At 38.7% G+C, this 23,458-nt stretch overlaps 1 protein-coding gene across 5 annotated transcripts in view; it reads left to right on the top strand.

Moving 5' to 3' along the window:
- The window catches only part of SORCS1 (sortilin related VPS10 domain containing receptor 1), a 521,473-nt gene that overhangs the window by 425,012 nt on the left and 73,003 nt on the right, over window positions 1-23,458 (top strand). For all 5 annotated transcript variants that reach the window (XM_053584238.1, XM_053584237.1, XM_053584236.1 and 2 more), the window contains exons 15-18: window positions 1,568-1,685; window positions 3,197-3,327; window positions 6,435-6,548; window positions 19,313-19,484. In XM_053584238.1, the coding sequence (XP_053440213.1) occupies window positions 1,568-1,685; window positions 3,197-3,327; window positions 6,435-6,548; window positions 19,313-19,484 (535 nt within the window). The remainder of the gene's footprint in view (window positions 1-1,567; window positions 1,686-3,196; window positions 3,328-6,434; window positions 6,549-19,312; window positions 19,485-23,458) is intronic.

The raw sequence follows: 23,458 nt of genomic DNA, 5'->3' as shown, positions 1-23,458 counted from the left end.
AGATAAATCTAGAAAGATGCTATAAAGTAAACCTGTTTGATTTGAGGCTGCTAGGTATAACATTTTTTGCAGAGTCAGTGCTTCTTTTGTCAACAATGCCCAGTAAAGAGAAACGAAAATTGCAAGCGACTATTTCCTTGGTTCTTTGATAGTTTTTAAGAGACCCAGACTGAAGGGTGACAGTAAAAGGACAAAGCTCTTTTCTTTCTGTATTAAATGAATTTAGGGAAATCAGAAGTGATTGCTTCAAGAGAAAATAAAGCTATATATTTAAAAGTTTAATAATAAACAAACTGGATATGCAGAAAATCTCAGGCATATAAGAATGATCTCACTTTAAGTCAGAACATAGAGCTTTGTCAAAATGCCACAAAGGATTGTGTTTCTCCCTGGCTCTTTACCTAACCCAATTGTGAGGCACATTAGGAAAAGCATGAGAACAATGTGTTCTCGGGAAATTGCATTTACACTCATTTTTGTCTGGAAAGTGATGATCATTAATTTGTGAATGACTTGATTAATGACTCAGCTGCCTAAGGGTTTCAAAACATGGACTTTGAATTTCAAATATGAAACTGTGGTATTTCCTTTAAAAAAAATTGGACATGAAAAACACAAAGGGAAGGTTTTAAAGTAGAAGATTCTGTCATCCAAGAAAATTTCAAAATCAAAATGAACACATTTTCTAAGTCTACAGCTACTAGAACCATAGTTTTTAATGTGTGTGGCACACTTTATGGGGGGCAAGACATGATTGCAAGAGGGACTTTACCTAACAATTGCAATCAGTGTGACCTGGCTTATTGTACCCTCAATGAATCCCCAACAATAAAAAAAAAAGAAAACAACAGTAAAAATTTAATACGCCTAATAGGTATACTTTTGCCCACAGGAAACATTACTAAATTAGCAATTTATTTCATAATTTGTCTGTATCCAATTTTTTTGTATTTCCAAAACATAGATTTTTAAGAATCCAACCAAAAAGGTCACTTTGTGGCTTTAATTCATGCCTCTGGTTAGTGATTCAACCATCTCATTAAGTCCCTGAGTCTCTCTGAAGAAAGAGAGTAGAATGCCCAGTGTAGGAAACCCCGGTAACATCTTAGCTCTGCTTCCTACCTGTCCTAGGAATTGGTGAGAAGGTAGAATAGCATGGAAACCATGGCAACCATGTACATTAGCAAGAGAATCCAGAAGCCTAATACTGGACTGCATAGAAACAGCCTTTGTCATTGTTTTCTCAAGCATGTTTTTTTCACCCCTTCTTGGGGTATAATGTATACAAGCAGGCTCTTGACTCATGCACTCGGGGTTCTGGTTCCCTGGGTTCTTAGTGAGTTGCCTTTGTTTTGAGCATGTTGACAAAACCCTTTGAACCCCAATTTATCCATCTGTGAAATATATGTAGTAACACTACCCTCCTTATAAATATGTCTTGAGGAGGCAGTGGTATGACCCATGGAAAGTGCTTGGCATGCACCCAGCTCAAGGTAAACACAGCGCGAGTGCTGTTATTAATGCCTTGTTATCATTGTGGTTATTTTTATCATCATTAACGCTGTAGCGTGTTTGGACACTTCAGCCACCGCTCTGAATGGCAGCTGGTCAAAGTGGACTACAAGTCTATTTTTGACAGACTGTGTGCCGAGGAGGACTACACTCCCTGGAAGCTCCACAGCCAGGTAAGCGGAAGAGACCTGAGAACGCTTCCTGGGGAGGAGTCTGAGGAGGGGGTGGGGAAAAGCTGGTTGCTAAGGTGTAAAAACTGGGGTTCTCTAAGCCAAAATATCTGTCTCGTGCCTTCTTATGTGTTTTGTGTTCCATAGCAGTGAGCAAACTCAACATTTATAGCTTGTTGTGAAGTCATTTCTGTTTTTATTGTGCCAGGATATAATGAGATAAAATTCAAATGTGCTTGGCTTAGACTTACAACTCAGAATGAAATACCAACTCAGCATTGAGATCCAAACATAATTTATCTGAGCATGTCATATGGTTGTGTGGTGGGGGCGGGAGTGAGGAAAAGATCTTCAATTTTATCTAGCAATGCAAACACAGACATAAAATAACAAAATTAGGCTGGGTGAGCTGTGCCAGGAAAAGCCTTCCTCCCCCTTGCCTTGACTTCCTAGGATTATATAGTGCATCTTGCCTCCTTCCAAGGTACACAGAGTATGAGAATGCAGAATTATTAATAGGAAACTTTTCTTTGTCCTGGATTCTCAGTTCTTCACCTTATAACAAAATGCTTAGATGCAGACATCTCTTCTTTGATTTTTCAAGGCAGATGTCCGTCTTCAGACTTCTCGAAGGATATGATGGAAGTTCTTGCTGCAAAACCATTAAAATATTCAGCAAAAAGTCATGTATTCCAAGTTTTGATTTAATAATATAGTTATATGTAGATGTGTAATGAAGCCAGTCAACGTGAGAGTATTCAAGAATGACAGAATAAAGTAGATTAAACAAAATTCTGCTCTGGTCTTTCTGAAACACAAAAGAAGCTGTATTTGATAGTGGGCACTGAATTACCTAGAAATACCCGCCATATCCAGAGGCTCAACAATAAAATTATCACTCATTTCCATGGCTGATATTGTCTCCTTTGGGATGCGTAAGCGTTGTGATATTCAAAGTTTTTACCTATCTTGTGGAAAAACACAGAGTTTAGCTCCTTCACTGGAGGGTAGTCAAACATAAAATCAGTGCTGCGAAGCTCTGTGGGCAGAGATATAATAAATCAGGGCAAAATGGATCTTCATGTTCCTTAGCAATACTCTTTTTTCATTTGCTTATAAATGACCTACTCTATAAATATTTTATTATAAGAGAATTGAACTTGATTACTGCAGATTTGTTGCCAATACACTAGTTATATAGGCTGAGTCTTACTCGTGTGTACACTTCACAGCACTGCACCTAACATTTTGCCAAATAAAGTTTTGCTAAACACGGAAGACCTTAACCATGTCATTTGACACATTCCTTGGTGCTTCCTAGGATTGTCTCTGTAGTCACATTCTGTAAGAGGGCCAGGCTCTAGACATGAAAAAGAAAATGCTGTTAGCATAGAGTGGGCCACAAAAGTCCATGTTACAGGAAGGTTTGTGAACATTGCCCTAAACTGCCCTAATAGGAAGCAGGGAAATCCCAGCCACATGCCTAAGTGTGTATGATCCCTGTCTCCTTACAGGGGGAAGTATGCATCATGGGAGCAAAAAGGATATATAAGAAGCGGAAATCAGAGCGGAAGTGTATGCAAGGGAAATATGCAGGAGCCATGGAATCGAAACCCTGTCCCTGCACAGAGGCTGATTTTGACTGGTGAGGTGATTTTGACTGTTATCCCAGGGAGTCATTCAGTGTGTCATACCCACATAGCCCTTAATGAAAGCTTAGAACCGAAATAATAATAATATGCATTGGGCCAAACAACAATCCTCCCTCTTGTGAAATTACCTCTTAGAGCCATCCTAGATTACTAGCTAAGTGCATGTGTGAATGAGACAATCAAGTGTTTATTTAGACTTAAGTCAGATTCAGAAGATGTCTGGTAATGGTCTTCACGTAACTGATAGATTCTTAGAATAAAAAGACCAGATCTACCCTGTGCTGCTTCCAGGAACACTGAGAACACTAAGTGAATTTTTCAGGGAACAAGTGTGTTTCTACTCTAGATGAAAACCCTAGAATCAAGAATTGCCAGCGATGGAACAATGAACTTTTAAGGCAGTAAATTTCTGTCCCTGAAGGTTTTCAATAGATGTTGAGCTGATCAGAGCTTATGCGATCTGTGGAAGACATTTCTCAACTCAGTGCTAAGAAGATCCATCCAGCCAGGGTCATTGCAAAACTATAGCTCTGTGGTTAAGCAGGCTTCTTGCTCTAGCATTAAACTGGTTTCAACTGGAGAAGTTCTGGGACATTTGGAGGTTAAACTAAACTTGGAGTTCTGTGGTGCTCTCCCTGGAACATTTGCTGAGCAGAAAACTATCTACGGAGACAGTGATGCCCTTACCTCATTCTCAGCTTTCAGGCGAAGTTGACAAATGATTGAGGACCAGTGGGGGATAACTCCCCCAGTAATTTCCGTCTCACTTCATATCGCCTTTCCCCCTCTTCCTTTATTTATTTATTTTTTTGGTCTATTCCTTTTAATTTATTTATATGTTTTAGTTCAGAGGAAGAAATCACTAAGTATGTATGCACATATTAAAGAATTAAAACTTGACTTACATAAGGACCGAAGTCATTCTTTAATGATTTATTTCTAGTTGTGGAGCCATCCCAGGTCACATGCCTGATCATCAAAATAGCAGTGATTGGGCTGAAGTACTGTGTCCACACACATCACATATCATAGAAAAGTGAGCCTTTTATGATGGTAGACCCTTGGAGATGTTCTCTGAAGAAGTTAGCAGAAGGGCCTGGCAAAATTGGCTCCCAGCAGTCAGAACCATACTCTCTTGCCGTTTCCCCCTTGTCCCTGGGCAAGCCAAGCTGAGAGGTGATGCCATATCCCTCTGGGTTCAGCCAGAGGGCGACAGTGCTTTAGTTACATTAGAGCTCACAAAGAATTCTGCAGGGGCCTCCCAAACTGTGACTTCAGCTGTAGTCAGTGCGACATTACTCTATCACAATGACAAAAACATATTTTATCTCTGTTCTACCCTTTGGGACTTTCACCCTGAAAGCATTCACTGGGAAAACTGCTCTGAGCTTTGAAGTCATTCATCACATCCCTGTTTCTGAAGGCTGACTGCTGCTGCTTGTCTTTCAAGGAGGACTCACAAAGGAAGTGAGCATTGCACATTAGTGGTTTAGCTTTGGCCTTATAAGCAGCCATTCTTTTGCGGAGAGTAACGTTATTCTCTAGTGGAAAACCCAAGAGAAAAGGGGAGGTGAGATGTCCCAATTTCCTGACTTCTCCAGGAAACATTTGCTTCTTTTTGCATCTTTTCTATAAGGCTGGAGTTCCAAAATAAGCCAGCCTTTCATCGTTGTTTTCCCTCTTCTCTTGTAAGCTAGTCCAGAGTGAAAGAAACGCAGAATGAGGACAGTAATGAGGCTTGTCTCCTCCCACATTCCTTCTCATCCCTGGGTCTTGGTCTAGTCTTAGCCTTCATTCATTTGTGATTGGAATCTGCTACCCCTCCCAGCAACTGAAAAGCATCCTGAGAAGTGGGAAATGAATGGTGAATGAGGCCATTATGAGATTTTTCTGGTCAAATGGAATATTTTGTAATTGTGTGATTTTTGAAATTGTTGTAGAAGGTTCACCATGACCTTGTTAGGTCCCTACTAGTAGCTGGAGTTTTGGTGATTCCACCTGGCTGACATGTAAGGAAAGGTGATTCTCAGTGAATGTTCCCTGTTGGCTTGACTCTACCCTGGAAAGTACCCCAGGTGACCTTGCCTGTCTTTCTCCAGCATGGTAAAGGAATTCCTTGAAGTGAACACTGGGTACCCTGCAGGCAGCGATTCTGAAGTCTTTTTCCCCGTGCTGTGTGTTGAAACACCACCAAATCCAGCTAGGGTGTGCAGAATCCTAAGTACCAGCTGCCTGATGACAGGCCCCTGAGCTGAGCCTGTTTCTCCCTTTGCAGATTTCACATGCCAGCATCTCACCTCCACGACACAGATGGGCCAATTCACACGAATGCCTGCTCATCGCTGCCAGCGATTTGTCTGTGCATGTGGAGGTGCAATTTGTTGTCATTCTCTGTGCCCAGCTTCATTTGCCAGAAGCCAAAAATATCAGGCAGCTCAGAAATCCCTGGAGTCAAGCACGAAAGGAGGCTGAGAGAGAAAGAAGTCTTTGAGTATTTCCAAAGTAGAGGGAAGATTTAAAACAGTCAGTCCCCACTGGCAGTGCTAACTGCATAGGGCAAAACTTTTCTTTAGGGGAATGCAGGAGATGCTTCTGAAGGACATTTCCCTTTTGGCGGTGACTTTGAAGCATATGGCTTGGGCACGGAGAGACCTGGCTCAGGTCTACTTGGGAGATCCAGATGTCTTGGAAGAGCATCCCAAAGACATCTCCAGTAATGAGGATTGTGCCACACATGTCTGTGTTAAACCGTGTTTCCAAGTTTTCGTGGAGGGTTGAGCTTCCACTATGGCCTGTTATCTTATTATAGCTTTCTCCAGGCCCAACCACATCAGTATTCTCTATCCTTCTAATGAGAACATGATCTACTCTTTCAGCTTAAAGGTGTTTAAATGGAATTATTTTTTCTGCAGGATGTTTTCATGATAATTGATAGGTAGTCTGTGAAGAAAAAAAAAAGGTCCTACTGTTGAGAAGGCATAGAATCAGGAATTGTTTAGTGTTTTGACTAATTGGATGGAGTAGAAACTGGCTGTGGACTCATACGGAATTGTTTTCTGTAATTTTGCCATCTACTGAAAGGTTTTTTCTTTCCCGACAGTGACTATGGTTATGAGCGACACAGCAATGGCCAGTGTCTGCCGGCATTCTGGTTCAATCCATCGTCTCTGTCAAAGGATTGCAGCCTGGGACAGAGTTACCTCAATAGTACTGGGTGAGTGTCAGGTAGTGACTTGAGAGAACAGCCTGCTCTGCTTTTGTACGTATGTCATACTCACAGATAGCTTCTGAAAAAAGGCCAGGCTATCTCCTTACAATAATTGCTGTGTAATTGCTTTTGTTTATTTTAATAATGCGGCAAAAGTCTCATCTGAGGATAAGAAACCAATTCCAAATAAAGAAATCAGATATGTTCCTTAGTCAAAGATATTAATATATACATTTCTTCACTTTTTGGACGCTTTTATTTCTAATTGATTTACTCATGTGAGGTCAGCTTTTTTCCCTCATGGTGTCCCTGGGGAAGAAGGCCAAACAGAGGCTTCCCATGGGCATGTCCTGTTGTATAGATGTGGAACCTGGAGTCAGAAAAGGAGCTCATTGACTTTTGGGGAGTGTGCTAGTGTCAATAAGACGTGTTTTACTTTCTCTCCTGATACATTTAAAGTATGCTTTCCCATTTTTATAAACCTAGAATCAAATTTAAAATTTTTGTGTTTAATATTTTGGGTCAGGGGGCTTATTCATAGTTATCTAAGAAATAAAGGAAAAGGAAAAACAAATGTCATGACTTTGCCACAAATGTAATTGATGTTTATAAACTTAAAAATAATGTGTAAACTTACTTAAATTCTGATTCAAACAAATAATCTGCTCATTTCTGAGCCATTGGGGCAAACTGAACATAAACTGGCTCAGGTGATAATTAGTCTGGGCTTGCCAGTAAGCCAAAACCAAAAGGGCGTATATTTACATGGAAAGATTTATGTCATATGAAATTGGTTCATTCAATAAAAGAGGCAGGTAAGATCCGCAGAGAGAGTCAGCAAGCTGGAGACCCAGGGCAGCTGATAATTTTAGTTCTAGTTTGTGTCTGAAGGCCCAAAATTTATAGATTCAACAGGGTAGTTTCTGTCCAAAGACCAGCAGGTTTGAGATGGAGGAAAAGCTGACATGTCAGTTCAAGCCCAAAGGCCAGAAAAAAGCCAATGTCACCACTTGAAAACCATCAGGCAAAAAGAATTCTCTCTCATTTGGGGGATGTTTAAACTGTCAGCCGTCTGCCTGGCTCAGTCTGCTGACTTCAGTGGTAATCTCACTGAGAAATACCTTCATCAAAACACCCAGCATAACTTTTGACCAAATATCTGGACACCCCCTGGCTCGATAAAGTTGACCCATTAAATTAACCACCACAGCGATAGTAAGGGATTATAGTTGTGTGTTTAGGTATCAAAGAGATTTTTGAGTAGGCTAAAAAAAAAAAAAAAAAGATGATAAGCCTGATTTTTAGATGTACATACTGTGAATTTTGTTTTAAAATATTATGGAAGAGATAGATATTGATAATTTGTGGAGATGAGTTAATAGGCACATGGAAGTTTATTGTACCATTTTCTTTTATTTATGCACATTTGGGTGAAACTTCCATTTATATATACTCTGTATTTCAAAATTCTAAATACTTTTCATTATAAAAAGATTCCTAAAATAATATATAGTATTCTTTTAAAGGAGAGAAAAGACATAGAAAGAAACTTCCAACTACTTGTATTTCTGATGTTAGTGATTCCTAGAACCTTTGAATGAAGGAATGAGCTATAATTTATTGAATACTAACACAGAGTCTGGAGAAAATACAAAGAATTCTTGTAGGGTGTCCAACCTTCTTATTTTCCTGCAGTACATTGGAAGAAGAAGAGTTATCTTGGGGCCACACATTAAATAATAAACACTAACAGAAGCTAATGAGCAAAAAAAAAAAAAAAAGGTTCATGCATTAATTCTATAACATCCAGCACCGCAGATAAGCCAAACAGACCTTAAAAAATCCACATGTGGCCCACGGGCTGCAGGTTGGACACCCCTGTTAGCAATGAGTCAGTAACGTCTTCGGCATAGTAGCAGGGAAAAGAACTTGAAAAAGGCTGATAAAATAACAAAACTGAATGGAGAAGGAATGCCAGAAACAGGAGTTTCATTACCTGCAGGTACCAGCATGTTTAGACATTGTAAAGGTACCACATTGGAAACCCTTCAAGCTAATTTAGAATTGATTTTTTTTTTAACCAACTCGGTCAAGAAAGTCTCTCTTTGGGATAGGTGAGAAAGGGCTGAGGCACAGCAGTGTCGCAGTTATTACAGATGCTGTGCAAATCACTGGAGTCAGGCAGAATAAAGGCCCAGGACTCCTCACTTTTCAGCTTATTGGGATTTTTATAAAACTGGTTAATATAAAATAGAACATCAGAGATGAATAAATTATAATTTTCTACTCAAAAGGATTTATTATCTATGCCCTATAAAATTAAAATTATAATTTAAATGAAAAATGTGATTTAGCAATAATTTTTCAGGCATACAGATGTGTGTCAATGCAATTTTTATGTGTATTAGTTATAGAATCATAATATTATCTTCTGGGATTCCACATTGACCCTGGGGGCTTGCTCGTATCAGTGGGAAGTACATGATAACATCTGACCCAAAATGGTTTTTGTTAAGTTGCCACATACACTGCTTTCATCTGTTTCATTCACATGTTATACAGAAAAGCATCAGTGCTGGTGACCAGGCTTGGCTCAGAACATAAGTAAAGTGCCATCTGTAGCAGGTCTGACAGATGTCTGGCTCTCACAAGTAAGGTGCTCATAGGTCAAAGAGTGACCTCCCCAATAGGGCCCTACAGGTTAGCGTCAGGGGGACAGGTGGCTGTGTAACCCCCACTGGTCATCATATTGTGGAAACTTACATTTTGCACTGGGAACAAAAAGCCCCTGAGCTGAGACAAGAGCCTGAAATCATCTTCCAAGAAGTCCTCACTTCACTGAGTTCCACTTCTCAGTGTCTGTAGCCAACTCAAGAGTTGGCAAGAGGCAAAATGTAGGCGAAAGTGAAAAAGAACTTTCTGCTTTCCTTAATGTCACTCTAGCCCCCTCACCCTAGATGTTCTTGGCTGTTTGGTGATTGGGTGGTATTTCATAAACACAGATCTAGTGTTTAATGTTGCAGCCAGCCACAATAATGCTGCCATTAAACTTTTAGCTTGTCACCTAAAAATATTATAATTACAAATAATAGATATATATTATATTTAAATGTCCAATTCAGACCAATTGTGGCCCCCTTTCCCACAAAACTGTGGTCTGTTTGCTAAGCATGCTTCCAAACACTTTGCTTTGCATGTGACAGTGAATAATTAAATGAAGAGAAAATATGTAAAATTAATTTGGGAGGTGTTCTTTTATATATAATATATATATATGATTTTCTACTCAGTATATTTTTCTTCTATTTTCCTTTTTTAGTCAAAATGCATCTAAAACATTTTTCCAGTCAGAACATATGGGCTACTTTTCATCTCATTTCTTTAATTCTCTAGTATTATAGAGTATAGGGTATTTAGTTTTCCCCTTACATGGACATTCGGGTTATTTTGTTTTTTTCCTGCCGCTATAAACAATGATACCATTAACATTCTCATCACATAATACTCATTATAAAAAAAGTATATGAAGATAATTAGAGTCTCTCTTGGCAGTTGAAGGTGTTTCTGCTAGTTCATAAAGCAAATTTCACTCAGCCAAATGGTTATCTTAAACTCAACTATCAGGCATTGCCAAACATCTCCCCTGTAAGGGTTAAAACTCTAGTATCCTGCTCACATCCCACCTCTGAGTCCCACAAAGTAGAGATTCATTTGTATTAATTGCTAACCTCCTTTAAAATTCAAATGCCGGGAGATTCTGCAAAGGAAAGCTAAAAAAGAGAGGGAAGTGGGACTTTGCCAAATTCATAAGGTGAGGAAGGTCATTTCAAGTAAAAAGAACAAGAACCCTAGAACAGGGCCGCACTGATAGTTTTTTCAAGGGCAAGCCCAGATGCCAGTGCCTGGGAGCCTATAGAGTGAAGTAGCAATCCTGCACGGTAAGTCCCTAGTGTCAATTTTAAGCCTTTCATGGACACTTCGTGCTCTGTCAGCACAGAATCTATGTTAGCCTCAGGGCTGGGATGAAGTGCAGAGGATCACAGGGGCAGGAATGGCCCGAGAGCCAGGGCCCCCTTAAGCAGTGTTCCCAAGGCACTTTACTGTCCCTTACGGTACAGCACATTGTACAGACATGTGGTCACAGCATGCATTAAATAGTCTACTGTACAATCTTCCCTTGTTCATCGAGGTTAACAATCAAATCTCTAAGCATCACTTTTCTGCGAATTTAGTTGGAAGCATGAGGGGAATCTACCCTTCATATATAGTTTACTTTCTTAAATGCCTCACTTTATAAATGGTTATGGTAGGTTTTACAGTCAGCTTATCACCCTGTGTATATAGCGGTGTTCTCGGCTTCACCCACTTCTCCAGAATGGAAAAATACTAGCATTGGTTGTTATTGTGCCCAACAGAAATGCTATTTTGAGAAAATGTCAGCATTTATATCAGCTTCACTGTGTAGAAGTGAATGGTTGCAGAATTTTTGTTTTAGTTCTTGGCTAGGACTTAGACAAGATGGATGGGACAAGAAGTGAGATGGGAGCAGAGTGCCCCTCCAGGGAGCTGTAACCACCAGCCCCGCTCTGGTCCGGTGGTGTCAGGGCTTCTACTGTCCACCTGTGGACCTGCGTCTGAGCAGATTCCTGCCGTGTTTTCCACTGCTGACTCCTTTCTCTTTTCACCCTGTGCCTCACGACTTCCACAAGCCACGTCACGTCCTGATGGAAAGCAAGATGCTGGCACCTGGCCCTCAGCCTTTTGTGGCTTGAGAGTGAAATGTCATCAAGATGTTTTATTCCATGGGAAAAACGAGTAATTTTTGAGTGACACAATTAAGGTTTTCTAATCTAAACTCTGCCATTTACTATTATCTTTAACAAGTGACTTTATTGCTATTTGCCATCAGGGTTTGAATACATGTGCTACATTATGTAAAGCATGTAGCCCAATGCCTAGCACGCAGTCATCACTTTAGAAAATTCTCAGACCATTGCCAATAGTCATCATCTAAGGGCTTCTCTGGAGGGAAGCAAAAAGATGGGGAAAACTTTCTTTTGCTATGAATCTATAGGGCCGACATGTATTTGGTACTTGATAGTCACCGCAATGCTGAGATCTGAGATATATTTAATCTAAGACCTTGTTTTCTCATCTGTAAAAAAGAAGTAATAACCTGCAGAGGCTCATAAAGTCACATAATGAGAAAGTGATGGAGCACTGTAACATCAAAACACACGTCTGTCCCTCTACGCCGCTCGGGCTAGATAACTTGTTTATCTCATTAGTGACAAGTTTCTTATACTCAAGTAAAATGAAGTCAGTGTTCATTTGTATATTTTATTGCATGTTTTATTACTCATCTTGGTGCTGAAATAGCCCCAAATTCATTCCCTTTCTTTTCTTCATCAATATCTGTAAATATCTGTTTGCCCACGCACAAACACAGGATCATTTATTGTACTTATATATGGTTAAATCTCATTATTCTGTTTTGGAAGCAAGAACATACTGAAAATTTAAGTTGCTAAATTAACTAGGACATTGCTTGTTTCATGCCAATGACAAAGGGTTCTTTAAATATAAAATAAAATAGGCATGGGGTTGGTTTATTCCAAGAAACCAAGATAATCTTCTCAAGGGACAGATTTCTTCATGAGAGTATGTCAGAGATATTTCTAGACATGTTAAAAAAAAATGTATGGAAATTTCTGTCTGTGGCTTTTTTTTTTTTTTTTTACAGGAACCATTAATACCTCATAAAAGCATATGCAAAGTCTACCCTACTGTTCTTCAGAATTATTTTCTCAATATACAATGGGGACATTTACTTAAGATGCACATTTTTTTTAAAGAGCATAATTTCAGTATCTGTATAAAAATATTTAATGGATTCAGGGAAAAAAATAAACATAAATTCTATCAAATTAATTATCTCATTACACCAGCGGTGCATCTTACAAGGGTATATGTGAAACTTGGTAAACGGTCTGCGAAGCTAGTGAATGATGCCCCATGAATATATCAATGTACACAGCTATGATTTAATAAAAAAAACATTAATTATCTCCATATTTTCAAGATACATTTGAAATGCCTTTTATAAGCAAGTTGTGGTTTCTTATTGCCCAGGAGGATAGCAAGAGTTAATAATATGTGGTAGATTTCAAAATAGCTGAAAGAAAGGATTTTGAATGTTCTCACCACAAAGGAATGATAAATGTTTTAAGTGCTAAATATGATGGATTTGATCATTATAGAATGTGCACATGTATCAAAACATCATACCATACTCTGTAAATATGTACAGTTTAGTATGTGTCAATTAAAAATAAAATAAAACTAAAAAAAAAAATTCCTTTCTACATCAGCCCTGGGAAACATTTGGACCCTGGCTAACCTCCCCTCACCCTAGATATGCTATTTTCAAGGTCTTTGGGGCCTTTGATCTCTTCCCAGGTGACTCAGTTTCTGGTGCCTTGATGAGATTTTGAAGTTTGGTCTGATGTCCACTCAACAAGATTTGTCACTAGGCATCAAGGAGAATAATTGGCTCTAAAAGCAGTGCATGTGTTTAAAGTCCACAGAAAGGAAATCACTTGCATTATTTACAGATTCATCACTTCAGGGGCCTGTGTCACTGTTTTCCAGCCAAGAATCATGTAGCCTCACAGCAGATACTCAATGACAGTTTGTTGCTAAGAAGTTGACTCTTCAGAGCACCTTTCCTAGATGAAGTTTTCTGTCTTTTCATGGAATGGTATTGAGATTGGAAAATGGGGAAGGTGAATATCACTGTTGTAGAGACTGACCTTCTCACACAGCACTTGTTGCCTACATGGATGGTACTGGCATTAATGATTCTTATACAGGTGGGATAGTGGCAAGAGAATACCAAACGCAGTCCAGCGGCCCAGGCAAGCATCCCCTCTGTGACCTTGGACAACTGTCTAAACTGGATTGCCTTTATTTTCAAAACTAAGGGATTATATTGGATGATCTTTTCCTTCAAGCTCTGATATTTCCATGACCAATGGAGATGACTTAATATTAGGATTCCTTGGACTACAGGTGCTCAAAAGAAGGGAAAATAGTTTCATATAACTTAGTTGTACAACTAGGTGATTGAGATAGTGGATTCTATGAACCAGTCTCAAAATTTTTTTTTATTGTTTGGGATTCATTGAGGGCACAAAGAATTAGGTTACACTGATTACATTTGTTAGGTAAAGTCCCTCTTATAATTGTGTCACACCCTCAAGAGGTGTGACATATACTGTGACTCCCATCCCCCTTTCACATCCCCTCTCCTCATTCTCTCATTCTCCTGACCCCCACCTTGCATTAGATAATCTGCTGCCTTCATATTAGAATTGAGTACATTGGATTCTTGCTTCTCCGTTCATTCTCATAATTCTTGATATTAAATGATTTAGTTAAATGTAGCCATGTGTCCCATTTCATCAAGCTGGTATTCAAAATGAAGACACATTCCATTTGCTATTCAAATTAAATGACTTGTGCTTCTATCCTGCTTAATGCAAGAAAAGCTTTCTTCCCTCTACCTGGTCTTCTGATTTATGCCTGTCCCTTAATACTCAGCTAAAGGAAATAGTCCAGAGAGCTGTTGCCTTGAGGAGATGAACTTGGAAATCAGCTTAGTGAGCCATGGAACTGCATTCTTCCTGTGTGCTGATGCTATACCTACTGCCTAAGATAGCCCTCCTTAGCACATAACTTTTCACATGGGATCACCATTAAACTACAAATGGCCATCATTGGGCTTAGTGATGAAGAGTCACAATGGCTAATATACAGTCAGCCATCAGTGAGTTCTGTCAAGCTGGAAGTCCAGTGAAAATCCCTATTTACTGAAAAACAGGAGATCTGGGCCACCATCACCAATCCATCTCTTCCTCCAATTGCTAAGCAATTCCCCTTAAGCCCTGAATATTTGTGTCTGAGATCTAGCTATATAACTCTTTTAATTTGTATAAATGAACACACACACATAGCTGTTTTTCACATTGCATACTTGCATTGCTAAGCTGGTAGGTCTTGGAAGATTTTAAATCTCAGCCATACACAACCATTCCCCTTTTCTATCCCCATGGCTTGCTTCATTTCCTGCTTCATTAAGTCCAATGTCATTGTAACAAGGCAAGCTTTTCCCTTGAAAGCAATGGCGCACAGTACAAGCCAAGAAATTAAACCATTTAATTTTTTTTCATTGTGAGTGCAAATGAGGGACACCATTGCTCAGTGACAGTAAGACCTTCTTAGAGCACCAGAAGACCTAGAGTCCCTGTTTTGTTTTATTCATTACAGGTATAACTACTATGAAAAACGGGGGAGGGACAGCTTCACAGAGAAGGATGACTTAAGCTGATTCTTAAAAGGATGAATAGAACTTTCACAGGGAGAAAGAGCATCCTAGGCAAAGTGAACCACATGAGCAAAACAAGGCATATAGTGTTTAGAATGGCCTCAGCTCAGGAGGTGTGTCAGGTAATGGGAAGATGTAAAGCTTGAAAAAGGCACAGAGACCCGATCGTGGACCTTCACTTTATTCTTTAGGATAAACCCATAGGAAGTTTTGAATGATTTTAAGAAAGAAATTGACATGGTTGAGTTTGATCATAGGATGATCTTGGTAATAAGAATGTATCTTTTATTTTAGGGAAATAGCTATATATAACAGCAAGTTAACATTTGATACTGAAATACTAACTTCCTCTAATTTCTGATATTTAATTTTTATTGGTTCTTACAATGTGCCAGACTCTGTGCAAAGCCTGTTGTTAAAATGCATTATTTCATTCAGTTGTCCCAAGGACTTTATGAAAAGATTTTTGTAATTTTCCCTATTTTACAGCCAAAGATTAAAGAGAGGTTAGTTAAATTGCCCAAGTTCATACAGTAAGAAAGGAAATGAATTTAAACTCAGGCAATTTGGTTTCACAATACTAAATTTAACTTGCAGGGCAGTGGTCTTCAATCCTGGCCGTGAACTAGAATCACTAGGGGAACTTAAAACAAAACCAAAACAAGCTAACCCCAGTATTCTCAATTAAATGCAAATTCCTGGAGGCAGGGCATGTGCATGCATATATTATAAAAAGCAAAGCACAGACAGGGAAGAAGGGATCTACTAAGTTAACTGTACTATCACCTTAATGTACAGTGACTAGTCATAAACATGTTTTCCACCATCACCACCTCACGGTCACAAGGAAGAAAAACAACTACTAAATAGAAAAATCACAGAATACAAAGAATGTCAATGCTCTTTACTTGCAATGAAAAAAAATGTGGCCTTCACCTTTTTTTGTTTGTTTGTTTGTTAAGACTGCTAGGTAAGCAAAATCAAAGAGGTAGGGGCAAAAAGACAGACGTGACAGAGGCATATCAAGATGGGAAAGAATAGAATAGCTGAAATTGGGGTTGGTGGAGAAATAAGACACTACCTACTGATGAGCCGTCCGTAGTATCAAAGGCACATTTGCAGAATGTTTCCTTTTCAGTAATTGGACATAGACTCCCTCGCCATTACAAAGCACTTTTCTCCTTGGCAGATTGAAGAATGCCTTACCAACTAAATGCATCCCAGTAATATTCAGAGCTCAGGTCCAACATAATCATAAGTTGCCTTGTTATTACGGAGGTAGCAGCCCCATTTAATAACATATTAAATGCATTATTCATTTGTATAACTGAGACCCATGGACAGCTGCTGGGATGGAAATAGAACCATTCTGAATGCAAAATGCAGGTGTGTGCTTGCTTGAGTAAATGTACTCTGTATTACACAATTTTCTTCTAAATTTCAGGGACAGGTCTGGTGGAGTTAATGCAATGCCGTTTCATTTAGGAAACAAAATGGTTTTAGAATGGTTTTTAATGAGCATTTTAAAAAAATTACCAACAGTCTTCTCCGTGGCAGAATCCCAGGGGGATATATTCGCGCTTTGGATTTAAGCAGAACTCCTGTTGTTGCAGCATTCAGGAAAGCCTGAGGTGATGATTGGTCAGAACAGACACAAATAAAAGGAACATTCTCTAGCTATGGTGCTCGTGGTGATGGTGAGGCTGTTCTCGCTGAGGGCGAGTCCCAAGTGTGCTTGGATGCTAAGTAAATAAAAATCATAACTTGACTAGTTTGCACGCGCCTCACCTCTGTAATATTCAGACAGTCTCGGATTCACAGGGGAACTCACTGAGAAGCCGTTAATTATCTCGGGTGGTGTCGTGGGTCGCCTTTGCTACCATTGCTGGCTCCAGAATGGTGCCATTCTCCAATGTCCGCACCTTGTTTTTTTTTATTTCCGTCTCTCCTCTACCTGCCCTTATTTTGTCTTTCAATATGCATGCCCTCATAAGCAGCCACAAAATATTTCTTTTATTAATATCAGATGGGATGGGGCAGCACCTGTGGCTCAAGGAGTAGGGTGCCAGCCCCATATACCAGAGGTGGCGGGTTCAAACCCAGCCCCAGCCAAAAACTGCAAAAAAAAAAAAATCAGATGGGATGATGATTGATTAATCAGAATGGGTAGTGATCTGAGTGCTGAAGCAGGGGTTTGGAGCCCCTGATGGGCTAGGTATTAACTGTAAGAAAAAGCAAAGACACTGAGGATAAGGATGAACACAGTTGAGTTGGTGGGTGAGATGCTTAGCGGGTTTGGGGCAGGTGTTGTTGACCAGCTGCCACATGGGTATTTCAGCATTTTAACTGAGACAGTCATACTAGTATGGACCGCCTGATTACCAGCTTTGCATGTCTGGGGCACAAGGAGACCCTCAAGGAGGCTAAAATTCATATAGACACACAGGGGAAGAAAATCATGCAAGGCATAAAAAAATTCCTATCAAGTATATAGAAAAGATTCCCTTGATTTCAGAGGAGGGAGAGTCTTATTCCATGTAAAGGGGCAGTGCACTGCAGTAGTGAAGAAGGGACATCTTCCGAGACAAATTGTCTGGGGTCCTGCCTGGAGAAAACTAGTTAAAGCCTATGACTCTTAATTTCCTCATCAGCATACTGGGAATAATTACAATATTTTTCTTATTGGGGATATTTTGAAGATAAATGAGATAATTCATGTGAAGAACTTAGCACAGTGACTCTGACATACATTGTCTATGAACGTCTTACTATTTTACTGTCATAGGGAAATTGTCTTAGAAAAGACAGGAAGTAAGCTGTAGCTTAAAGGGTAGAGAAATTTTAGGCAGCTGATGGGGACATAGAAGCAGAAAGAGCAAAAACAAATACCAACTAGTTCTACTTTCAGAGGAATAAAAAGAAATAGAAGGGGGCTTGGGCTTTTCTAGGGAGAAAGTGTTCCGAAGAGTAGAATGAAATTAGAATGTAGAGAGAGAGCTTAATGCCCAGATGCCGAGGATTATGGAACTTGAAACTTTATCCTAAGGGCCTTTGGAAGACATGAAGTTTATAAACAGGGAAGAGAAAAAATAATAACAATGTTAAATAAAAATAATTGGCGATATTTTGGGAATACTTGCTAAATATTACTGCGCTCTTGCATACTCAGAGTGCATTAACCTATTTAATCCTTAACCTACACTGCAAGATAAGTATTAATGCACCTTGCAGTGATGTGTAGTGTTCAATGCACTTTTCTGGATGGTATCTCTTTTGACTGTCTCATCAAGGAAGGGTCATTGGCCAGACTTAAAGAGATTAGAAAACTATGCCAGCTTTGTACATAGTTGTACTGGAATCCAGCTGTGTGTATTCTTTTTTGTAACATGTTATCTATACCCACTTCCATGCAACCTCAGAGTTGTGTAGTAGCAAAGACCATACAGCCCACAAAGCTAAAATCTCTTCTATCTGGCACCTTTTCTGACCTCTGGTCCAGAAGACTGGAAAGTATGTTTTGATTGCTTTCCATTTGGGTTCTACCACTAACTTTAGGCAAGTAAAGATGGGAAATAAAATACATAAATATGTAAAGTGGTTACTATAGACCAAATGATTATGAATAGATAACACTGACCTTGAAAAATCTGAAGGATTAGTCATCCTAAAATTACAGATTCCAATTTACTATGATAAATTGTGTAGGAAAAAATTATAGGATAATTCATTTTTCTATTAAAATTCAGATGAGATAAACAGAAGAGTAAGAAAGATTTACTCAACTGCAAAAACTGAAGCCTCTTTAATGAGCGATTTTAACAGTTTAACTAGTATAAACTTTCATGAAATATTAACTAGAAAATATCATATTTTGCCAACTTGTTCTTCACTACAATATTACTGTAGTATCCCCTATGAGATCTATCATTGAGTCATATATCCATAATAATCTATTTGTTCCCAGAATTGCAAATCCCCTGGAAATATGTATTACTCATCCTAGCTCTTAAATTATATACCCTTGGAATTATCTCCTTGATTATACATTTGTGTCTCTTCAACTAGATGATAAACTTAGTGAGAGTGGGGACCGTATCTTCCATAGCATTTCCCATAACTCCAAAATGAAGAAATCATTTATTAATTGACTACATGAATAAAAGAATTCAATTCAAGTGCTAAGAATATATATAATTAGTAACTATGGTTACATATCTCTCTGTTGGGTACTTTATATGAATTAGCCCTACTCCTGATAGTAACATGCAAGGTTGTTAGGTGCTTGTAGATGGTCCTCGGGGCTAAGCACTACATCTGGTTTGAAGATTTGGGAGTGATTCACATTGTAATGTTCTGCTTTACGAATTGAGCTTTTCCCATACAGGTACAGGAAGGTGGTTTCCAATAACTGCACTGATGGCGTAAGGGAGCAGTACACTGCCAAGCCACAGAAGTGTCCCGGGAAGGCACCCCGGGGGCTCCGGATCGTCACTGCTGATGGAAAGCTGACAGCAGAACAAGGGCATAACGTCACTCTTATGGTGCAGTTGGAAGAGGTAAGACCTATCCCTCTTGCCCTTTATTTTCTAGACCCAGTGATTTTCTTTAAAATAAATCATGGTTTTGTTCACTTATCTTCTTCAGCTCTCTTAATTTTATTCATCTGGTAATTTCTTTATTTCAGATTAAACCAGGGTACAAACGCTTAGGTTACATTGTTTTCAAAAGATAAAGTCCAAGTTATAGTTAAGCCCATCACCCGGGGGCAGGTTGAACACCCTCACATTGTGCACTTTAGGTGAGATCCCGAGATTCTGCCAATTTCCATCCCTCCTTCTACCTGTCACCCTCTCTCTATCCCCTTCCCTCTCCCTCTTCTCTCTCCCTTGCTAGACTATACTTTTGTTTTGCTTTGCTTTGTTTTGTTTTTCCAGTTTAATGTGAGAACACAAACAACTAGGTGCAATATTTATAAATATTAGGTAGAGTCCTCTTATAATTGTGTCCAACAATCAAAAGGTGTGCCAATACTCTTACTTTGTGCCCATTGAGTGATAGTACATCAAATCCTCCTCTTCTCCCCTCTTCCCCATCCACATTCCCCCTCCCCCCAACTTGCACCAAACTCTCCTCTCCTCTTCCCCTTCCTCATTCCCTCTCCCCCCAACTTGAATTGAATTGATTTTTTTCTCTTATGTCAGTATTAGATCTTACACTGGCTTCATATTGAGTACATTGCATACACTTTTTATTATTCTTGTGATACTTTACTAAGAAAAATGTGTTTCAGCTCCATCCAGGTAAATACAAAAAATGTAAAGTCTCCATCTTTTCTTATGGCTGAATAGTACTCCATGATATACATATACCACAGCTTGTTAATCCATTCCTGGGCTGATTGGTACTTTCTCAATTTTAGATACTATTGAATTGTTTAAATTTTATTCTACTTGTAGTTCCTTGTTATTTTTTTGCTATTGTTATTGCCTTCCCCAACACATTTCTACAATTATTTTCATTTCACGGCCAGTTATTCTTCACTCTTTCTTAATTCTTTCTTAATCTCCTGCTTTGGGGGGAATTCTATTGGATTTAATCTTGCTTTATTGGCACTTTTTAGCAAAATATTTTCTTAAAATATGTTAATGCTCTACCTAGAATAATTTAATACACACACATAACCAATCAACCTAAAAGATTCTAATGCTTTTATCCTCTCTCATCCTGAAGTCTTGACTTTCTTTTCCAAAGCCAACATGATGGTCATTCAGATAGCACTAAAGATAATCTGAACATAACTGAGTATAAATTCTTTGGCAGTGGAAGGTTTACATTTCTGTAACACTTTAAGAATATCATTATAAACATTAACTATTATTTGCCAGACCATGATTATCTGAAATGTCTATTTAGATAGTGGATAAGATGAAACTGATCTTAGGTATTTTAGCATGTATAAGAATTTTGTCAACTTAAGGAAGATGGTTCTTAAAATATGCGCCCTTATGTTAAAGGTATTTCAGTTCTTAAACTGTACATTCCTATCTTCAACTGTGTTTTCTGGGTACCTAAAATATATATGGTTAGCACTGTGTTAGACCTTGTGGATGCAAAGGGATTTTAAAAGTTATTAATGTGTTATTAAAATATGTAATATTGACTGCCAGCTGAAAGTCTGATATCCCTCTTCCCGTAGCCCAATGGCCTCTCTCTAACTCGCATAAGAATCACCTGGAGAGCCTGGGAAAAAACAATTTTCTTGGCTGCATCTCCAGAGACTGTGATTCAGTAGGTTGGGGTGGGGCCCAAGAATATAAATTCCAACAAGTTGATAGGTTGTGCATTGTGCTTCAAGAAAAATAAACCAAAAACAAGAGCAAAACTGGAAGTAGAGAAAAATCAGAAACTCTGGAGAATGACTTAAAGGGGGAAGGATGAAGTGATTAAGGTTGTTTGATCAGGTTTGATCAAAATTATTAGTATTTTAATTCCTGTAGGAAAAATAATGAGTTTGAAACTCTGGCTCAGATCATGGCTCCAGGGCTACTAAAAGAACCATTGCTGTCAGCCGATAATCTTTCCCTAATTATCTCCTTAATGAATGCCTTTCAACCGCACCCGTCTTCTAAACTCTAAAGTTCCCAGAATTCTTCAGTTAGAACTAGCAAGATATAGGCCAATTTAGGCCAATCTTGGTCCCTAGTATTTTATGTAAATAAACTCTTTGGGAACTTCTCCTGAAGCTATAGCAGATTAGCCTGTGGCAAATTCAATGTGTATATTTAGATTGAGAGAGACAGGGAGGAGGAAGGGGGGGGAAGAAGGGGAGGCTTAGAGCATGAGGGAACGATGAAGAGACGGAAAAGCTAAACTTCTTTTCCCGAGAGATGGGATAGTCACTGGAGTGGGTCCAGCTGCTGTATTTTGTCTCAAGAACTTTGTCAATTCATATGGCACAGTATGTAAGAGGTTCAGATTTCAGATTCCCAGTAGAAGGCTAGGCAGAGAGTATTGGCTAAATAGTTGTTGGACTTGGGAGGCTCAGGAGATAAAAATTGCACTTCAAGGACACTAAGGCAGCTGAGACTGATGAAGTCATATCCCAGAAAGAAGGGCAGCATAGCAAAGGAGCACAGACCTGTCCTTGACGCCCAAGTGCTACAGGATAAATAAGAAGTGGTCACTGAGAGGAGAAGGTAAGCACAGTTTTCAGAAGTATTGTACTTTGTAAAGAGAAGAAGTTGAGTTCAGGGCTTATCAAGAAATATGGCTCTGTGAATGATACAAAACTTGGTTCTTAGCATTTTTGGACAGCCCTATCCTAGGAGGAAGGATAAACCAGAACTAGACCTCACTCTCTGTAACCCTGAAATTCAGTCTAAGATCACTCCAGTCTCTGAATGGGTTAGGGTGATTTTCCCCAACTCCAAACTGTTAAAAACTAAAATGAATCATCCTTAGAGGAAAGTAAGATAAACTAGAAGTTTTACCTATTTGTTGCATACGAAATGTTGGTCATTTAAAAAAAATCAGGTATATCAAGAAACCAGACCAAAAAGGGAAAAAAGAATCAGGTATATCAAGAAACAGGACCAACAGAAAAAGAACCACCTTTGGCTGAAATATAGTATTTATTTAAAATATACTGTCAAATAATAATGATTAATATATTCATGAGTATGAGAAAACATGAAACATTTAATACTAGAGCACTATAAGTAATAAATATCAAATATAAGTTGTACACATAACTAATATAATCAGATAAAGTAACTGATAGTATGAACTTTGGTTTATAATAGATAAAACCTCTATGAACACAGGAGGAATTAAATAGAAGGACAGTAGGAAATAGACCCTCTAGAACATAAGAGAAAAGAACAGAGAATAGAGAAAAAATAATAAGATACAAATGGAAAATGGTACGAAGGACTAACAGACATGTAGCTGTAGTCTCAGAAGGGAAGGAAAGAGATAAGGAGCCAAGATAATGTTTAAAAAGATAACCAACATATCGATACATAGATTTAAGAGAATCAGCAAACTCCAAGAAGAATATATATATTCAAAGAAAAAACACCCGTGGATATTGTAATCAAACTACTGAAACCTAAATATGAAGAGAAAGTTTTAAGAGTATCTCAGAAAAAAATGGAATGACGTCTTTGAAGTGCTCGACACCACAAATATGAAAGTATATATTAAAGATATTTTTTAGATAGGCAGAGACTGAGATAAGTGCCATAGAAGGCAATTTCTGTAAAAATGAATATTAAAAGTAAATTCTTAAGGCTTAAAGAAAATGACCTCAGACACAGCCATTAACTCAATTGTAATAATAGGAGAAAAGAAGTGCAAGGAAGAGGGTAAACTGAAACTAATGATAACTATATTGAACAATGGTAACCAGCGGAGGGATTCAAAATGTATGCAGAAGCAAAATACATTAGAACAGTGACACAGTACGTGGAGCAAATTAAAGGGAGCTAAAGTGCATTAAGGTCCATGAAAGGTCTGTGAAGGGGTAAAA

Source organism: Nycticebus coucang, chromosome 3 (assembly GCF_027406575.1).
Source record: "Nycticebus coucang isolate mNycCou1 chromosome 3, mNycCou1.pri, whole genome shotgun sequence".
Lineage (NCBI taxonomy): Eukaryota > Metazoa > Chordata > Mammalia > Primates > Lorisidae > Nycticebus > Nycticebus coucang.
The sequence above is the reverse complement of the archived record's forward strand: the minus strand, read 5'-3'. Positions and strand labels throughout refer to the sequence as shown.